This window comes from Triticum aestivum, chromosome 7D, assembly GCF_018294505.1.
Source record: "Triticum aestivum cultivar Chinese Spring chromosome 7D, IWGSC CS RefSeq v2.1, whole genome shotgun sequence".
Lineage (NCBI taxonomy): Eukaryota > Viridiplantae > Streptophyta > Magnoliopsida > Poales > Poaceae > Triticum > Triticum aestivum.
The window spans coordinates 19,825,699-19,832,237 of NC_057814.1; the positions used below are offsets into that span (position 1 = coordinate 19,825,699).

The following is a 6,539-nucleotide window of genomic DNA, read 5'->3' on the forward strand; positions in this document are numbered from 1 at the left end:
CATATGTTCTTGTTGGCCCGCCCCTTCGTTTCTGCTCTAGCTCCGCCAATGTTCTTATAATACTTACGGAGGGAGTAACTTCTATTGTTACCCTTATTGTTTTCTCTTATAATACTTACTCGCAGTATCGAGCCTCTCCCCTTGATCTATCAACACTAAAAGCTGCTACAGATGATTTTGCTGAACACAAAAGGCTTGGCGAGGGAGGTTTTGGTGTAGTTTACAAGGTTTAGGTCCCACAATATGATTTTTTCAATTGATTGATATCCGTTTGTTAGATCAGTTGTGCTTCTTTATAAGATATTGGTATTTAGTTAGTTCTCATACCAAAAGCGTTCTAGAAAAATACTATTTCCAAAAAAGCCTTGAATTATCCTTTTTCACCAGTGTGCAGGGTGACCTACCTGAAGGTCAAGAAATAGTGGTAAAGAGGCTCTCACAGACTTCTAAAGAAGGAATAGAAGAGCTGAAAACTGAGTTAATTTTGGTTGCTAAGCTGCACCACAAGAATCTTCTCAGGCTTATTGGTGTTTGCTTGGAGGAACATGAGAAAATACTTGTGTATGAGTACATGCCAAATGGAAGTCTTGATACCATTCTATCTGGTAATTTTCTCATTGCATTCTGTTTTCATAAAGGAAAGCATCCACTACTAGGATAGTGCCTAATGCTATCAATCTAAGCTACAACACTATGGTAATTGATGTTTCTTGTTTGAGTGATGGATGGCGAGAAATCCAAGCAGCTAGACTGGGGGAGGAGGTCCAAGATTATAAATGGAGTTATTCGGGGCTTACAATATCTTCATGAAGATTCACAACTGAAGATAGTTCACCGGGACCTCAAAGAAAGCTATATCCTTCTAGACTCTTATTACAATCCCAAGATCTCAGACTTCAGCTTAGCAAAGATATTTGAAGGCGATCGATCACAAATTGTCACTCATCGCATTGCTGGAACATAGTACATATAGTCTGTGATAGCATAGTAATCTGTCAATTATACTTTTGAACCGGTAATAAAGGTCTGTCGCACTAAAAAGCTACCCTCTTGTTTCAGTGGGTACATGTCGCCCGAATACGCAATGCGTGGTCAGTATTCCATCTTTAGCCTCGGATGATTTTGCGATAGTATTCCATCAAGTCGGATGTATTCAGCCTCGGTGTTTTAATTTTGGAGATCCTCACTGGAAGAAGAAGTTATCGACCCTACGACTTGGAGCAAGACGCTGATCTCATAAACCTTGTGAGTATATAGACTGTTCTTGACAACCAACCTCTCACTATTATATGAGTAGTAGTTTCTTAGAAAAGGAGACTTCTCTTCCGAAATTCTGAAGAATTTAGTACCAACGTCAATGGCCGGCCTCTTCTTCGGGATGTGGGCGGGGATGCGGGCGACGGCGGAGGCCGGTGCGGTGGTGTGGGCGGGGGCTGCGGGTGGTGCGGTGGTGCGGCGGTGGATTCGAGCTGTGGGCACGACGATGGCCACGACAAAAAATCGCCTAATTCGTGGCATGCGGCGGCGGTCCAAACAAGGCGGAACCAGCGGCTGGGGTGCTTGGGGGACGGATCTGACGCGGGCGACGGCGGAGGGCGGCGGCAGTGCGGCGGGCGGCAGGAGGAAGAAGAGGGGTGGGGGGAAGGAAATGAAACGGCAGTTAGGGTTCCTCAAGAGGCTTGACATCATGCTCGACGTGTCGATGTCAATGGAGTATCAGCACCATTCCGAGGTGATTTTGCATTGTGATTTGAAACCGAGCAACGTGTTGTTTGACGAGGACATGACTGCTCATGTGGCAGACTTTGGCATCGAAGGTTGCTCCTAGGTGATGACAACTCTGATTTGTGCGAGCATGCCTGGAACAGTTAGCTACATGGCACCAGGTACTTGGCTAGCAGATATTAAATCATTGCTTAATTACAGTTAACAATACATACTCTAATATTTGTTTCTCTGCTTCTTGTTCTGTGTGCAGAGTATGGCGCTCTTGGAAAAGCATCACGGAAGACTGATGTTTTCAGCTACGGGATCATGCTTCTTGAAATCTTCACAGGAAGGAGACCTAGCTTGCGTGCGTTGCGAATGGCCAGCTATTACAGGGTTCTTCCAGATGCAACTTGGCTGATGAATTTCTGGTGCCTGTATCCGAGATAGGTTTGCTCTCCTGCAGCGACTCACCTGAGCAGAGAGTGACGATGAGCGATGTGGTTGTGAGGTTGAAGAAGATCAAAGCAGAGTACACCAAACGGACGGCAATGACAGCACGTGGTGAAGCACAGTGATTGATCTCCCTTGCTCCTCTCCCTCTCTCCATCAGAGCTGGGCCAATGTCAATTCGAGAAGCGACAACCAGTTATTTAGATTGTAGAATAAATCCCATGCATGTTTGCTGTATGTCACAGGCTCTCACTTTCCTTTACTAAACAATCAGTATGTATTTACTTACTTCCAGTGACCTTATGCTACCTTTCAATAAGTTGGAAGTGAAGCCTTTTGTCTGTAAACATATAAAAGTGAAAATACAAGAAATAAAAAAAAAGATTCTATGCAACTGTGTAATGCACAGGAAACATGTAAAATTATACTATATTTTATATGCAAATCTGCAATGCTTAGGACCTACAGTAAGAAACAATTTATTATCAAATGGGACTCTTTGGAGATAAGACATTCAGGATTGGCGAAATTTGAAGAAATCAGGATTGGCATGTTCGAAAGGAAAGCGCATGAATGGAGCACTAAAAATATACCTTGCATGACACCTGAAATCAACATTCAAAATCAGCAATGTGTAGGACACTGAAATCAACAGTTCCAATAATCAGTTTAGGATTTGAAGCACAAAACTGGGCACATGCAACAAAGCATAGAGCTGGCTGGCTCAAAGATAAAGGTAGTGCCTCACAGCACTGCCATGAATTGTGAACCACCAGGCAAGAAATTGAGTACAAAATATTGCCATACTCCAATTATAACAGCAGAGTAGTGCCAACATAGTACATAGTCATTCTTATCGATGTTTCAGAACATTCTTACACACTCTTACAGCGGAAGTTGCTCCAGTCAGCAGTAATAGCCGAAGCCTAAAACAAGGAATGCGTTAACATCATCAACCATCACGGGGACTGGGAGAACATGCTAGGGACAACCCACATAGGTTGCACTAAATTGCCAGAGCTTATGAAAACAAAGCTGTTTCGGCTGGAGGCAGGCTTCCCCAGCTCAAATGCAGCCCAGTGTTCGGAATCATGGGAATAGTAGTACACGCAGTTGCTCCTCCCTCCCCACCTTTCCGGGTTCCTGAAAGATAATGGCTGGCTTCTCTTGTCGGTGCTGATGAAGATCGCCCAATTCTCCAACTCCTCCACCTTCACCCACATTGCATGTTCAGTCGACTGGTCGAGGCGGAAGACTTCGAAGGTATCCCCTCTTGCCGGAAACGACCCCTGACACCCGACCAAGAGAAGCATATCACCACACGCCACCAGATATAGGTTGGCAAGATGACGCGTGGAGATTTCCTCCCAACTGACTCCCATCATCCGTACGCGAATCAAAGGTGCCAAGTGCACAACAAAGAGCATGCCACCAGAGTCCAAGCCGAAGACCTGGCCTTTGAAGGTCACAATCTGCTGGACAGTTCCATCACAAGGACAAGCTCTCAACCAAGAGCGACTGCCAACACGCCAAAAGTAACTGTGGGATTCATTGGTGGCAATGAGATATGGGTTGGGTGACTCTACAGGAGCCGTGAGGGCACCGTAGTAGACCTCGGTGGATTCGTCGCCCGGTATCTGTGGTGGTGAAAAACTAACACCTGTAAACACATCAACAATGAGACATGATCTGTTCCTGGAGAAGATGAGATGGCCATAAGAAGCACCCAGGAAGCAAAAACTACCCAGAGAATTTTGGGGGTGATTATTTGCTCGAGAAAGATTAACTAGGGGAATATGGTAGCCAATACGCGAGTGTTTGCTGGCTGGATCAATGACATGACATGTACGCTTATCGCCAAGGGGGCGATGACATGGAGAGTGCACGGAGGCATCAGGTTGCAGGAGCACAGGCGGGAAGATCATCGAGAAGGCAGACTTCGATGGATACGAGAAGAAGGCAGCACGCCAAGAGCAGCAGGTGTGAGCGAAGGCAAAGAGGTCGGTGAAGGAGCTTGCCAGAGCAATGATGGAATGAAGCAGCACATCTGGCAGGTCTGCCCAGCCTTGATCTCTAGACATGGCAGAGACACAAACACAAAGGCCCTTGGTTTTGCAGGTTGCGGCTTCTCTGCAACAAATTATGAATCCAAAGACAAACATTAGATAAATGTGATTGAGGTGCTAAGAACATGAGATAGATTGAATGGTGACTAGGAAACATGACAATGCACATATTGTTCCTGAGGTGCTGGTTTTAAGCATAGAAACATGTGACATTATATAACATACAGAAAAATTAAGGCACAGTGGATTTTTGGCCTGAAGAGAGTGCGCTCTTGTCTTGCTATGATGCACCCTGAAGTTCTTGCAAAAAAAAAAGTTAATTAAAAGATCATCTGTGCAGTGTATGGTTCAATGTGTAATCCTGAAAAGTTGCATACAGAACAGAGCAATTTGTGACCTGCACAAATCGACACACGTTTTATAGCATACTGCATTACGTGCATGACCTCTTACATACTCCCTGCGTCCCAAATTACCGGTGTTCAAAACTGAATGAGCAGAAAGAAAATGTTTTACTGCTATTAATACCGACGTAATACAGCAGCATACTACATTCATCCATGACCTCTTACATATAAAGTTTAACTTGCAGGTGTTCAAAACTGAAAGCAGAAAAGAAATATTTTACCGCTGTCAGAGTCATTGTCACACTCACACTAGTGGGTAAAAAGAGGTAGCTTTTGAGTGATGCGTTAGTGTTACCAATATTACTGGTAGGCCGATGGAGGCTGGAGCATAATTAGGCTACGAGGTAGTATCACTTATCAGGTAGCAGTAGTATAGTGCAGATCCTGAACGAGCCACAAGGAAACAAATGCTGGTAAACTAGTGTAGCGGCAGATCCTGAGGAGGGAGGACGAACCTGAGCTGCTGCTGGCCCCCGATCTCCGACGCACCGGCACCGGCGCCTAGGGTAGGTCCGCCGGCGGGTCCCAGTCCGGCCCCCAATCCCGCCGCCTCCAATCGCCCGCAGCTGAGGCCTCTGCCGGCCCGCCACCGGCCGCGGCTCCCCGATCCGCGCGCCCACAGCAAGCCAGCCGGAGACGCCGCCGTGGATCGAGCGAGGGAGCGAAGCAGGGGTTATCTATCGGCCGGCGCTGCTCTGGTTTCTGTACCTCCGGCTGGACCCGAAGGCGACCGTGCCCAGCAAAGGCCGTCGCTTTCCTATCCGACCGTGCGCCCGCGTGCCCAGCGACGACACGTACGCATGGACCACAGCCTTTTGGCTGCACACATGTCATGCTTTCCTTTTTTATTTCTCAATTCTCAATCAACGTAAGCAAACCATATCCTTCCGGTCCTTTTTCTTTTCAAAAAAGAATCAGTTCTATTACCAAATTTCACAGCAAGTACAAATCACCTCAACATAATAAAAACTACATCAAGATACCGAGATACCGAACGATCACTACCACCGCCATAACGAGTCATCGACGTGCTGTTATCGCCGCTCCCCTATTGAAGCCGGCTCGACCTTGTCGATCACAGCCGGGAAGTCTTCGTGCACATGCCCCAAAGGACCAGCCTGACACCAAATCTCACCACACGAGAAGAAACCTTAACCTCACCGTCCCAAGAAGACGGCAGGAATCTATACTGAAGCTTTGTCGACTCTATCTAGATGGACGAATTCGAGAAGAATTGAAGCCCGAAAGACAAATTCGAAGAAAAAGCGTCGCCATCCATTCAAGCGCCGCACCTGTAAAGACTAAGAAAACATAACCTAAACAACTAACCAAAGCGAAGGCACCAGGATTCCTTTCCCTATCACTGGCTGGGCAGAGGGGAGGCGAATCCACGGCCTCGCCAACAAAGTATGGAGATAAGAGTTTGCTTTAGCTGCCAAGGGACGAAGGAGGGAAAGCGAGTTGGTCAGCACAAATTGCACAATGGCTGACTTCCCCGGATGGTTTTTTTTCCTCTTTTTGTTCTTTCTTCCCTATTATTATAAAATCAATCGACGGCCACCCCTCGGAGGCGCTCTTGGTCGAGCAAGTCAGGGGCCAGGGGATAGTTGACGGCGTCATTGATCTTGTCTTTTTCCCTTCGAGAGGCCAAACGACCGGAACTATTATAGTACAATTTTTTTGGACTTTATAAAGTTTTAAAATAATCTGAAATTTTCACCACAATGACATTTACACTCTTTGAGCCTTAACTATGTACGTGTAAGTCACCTACTCCCAAGAGAGTTTGAGGGGCCCCTTTCCTATGACTATCACTTCGGGGAGAAAATAGTGGGCGGGGCCCCTATGGCTTTGGTCCAGTGGTGACAGAATTAGGATAAATTTAGGATTTATACTTTATACCTGT

The 6,539-nt window shown here is 46.4% G+C and overlaps 1 protein-coding gene across 2 annotated transcripts; it reads right to left on the reverse strand.

The window, feature by feature from the left end:
- Positions 1-2,944: 2,944 nt before the first annotated feature.
- On the reverse strand, positions 2,945-5,432 carry LOC123168028 (uncharacterized). 2 transcript variants are annotated; one of them, XM_044585891.1, is made up of 2 exons: positions 5,089-5,432; positions 2,945-4,290 (listed from the first exon to the last, which is right to left on the reverse strand). In XM_044585891.1, exon 2 carries the CDS (start codon positions 4,239-4,241, stop codon positions 3,120-3,122), a length of 1,122 nt encoding a protein of 373 aa, XP_044441826.1. In that variant the 5' UTR covers positions 4,242-4,290; positions 5,089-5,432; the 3' UTR covers positions 2,945-3,119. The 2 variants fall into 2 exon arrangements, with proteins under 2 accessions (XP_044441826.1, XP_044441827.1); XM_044585892.1 differs by lacking the exon at positions 5,089-5,432 and adding an exon at positions 4,452-5,066.
- Positions 5,433-6,539: the final 1,107 nt, after the last annotated feature.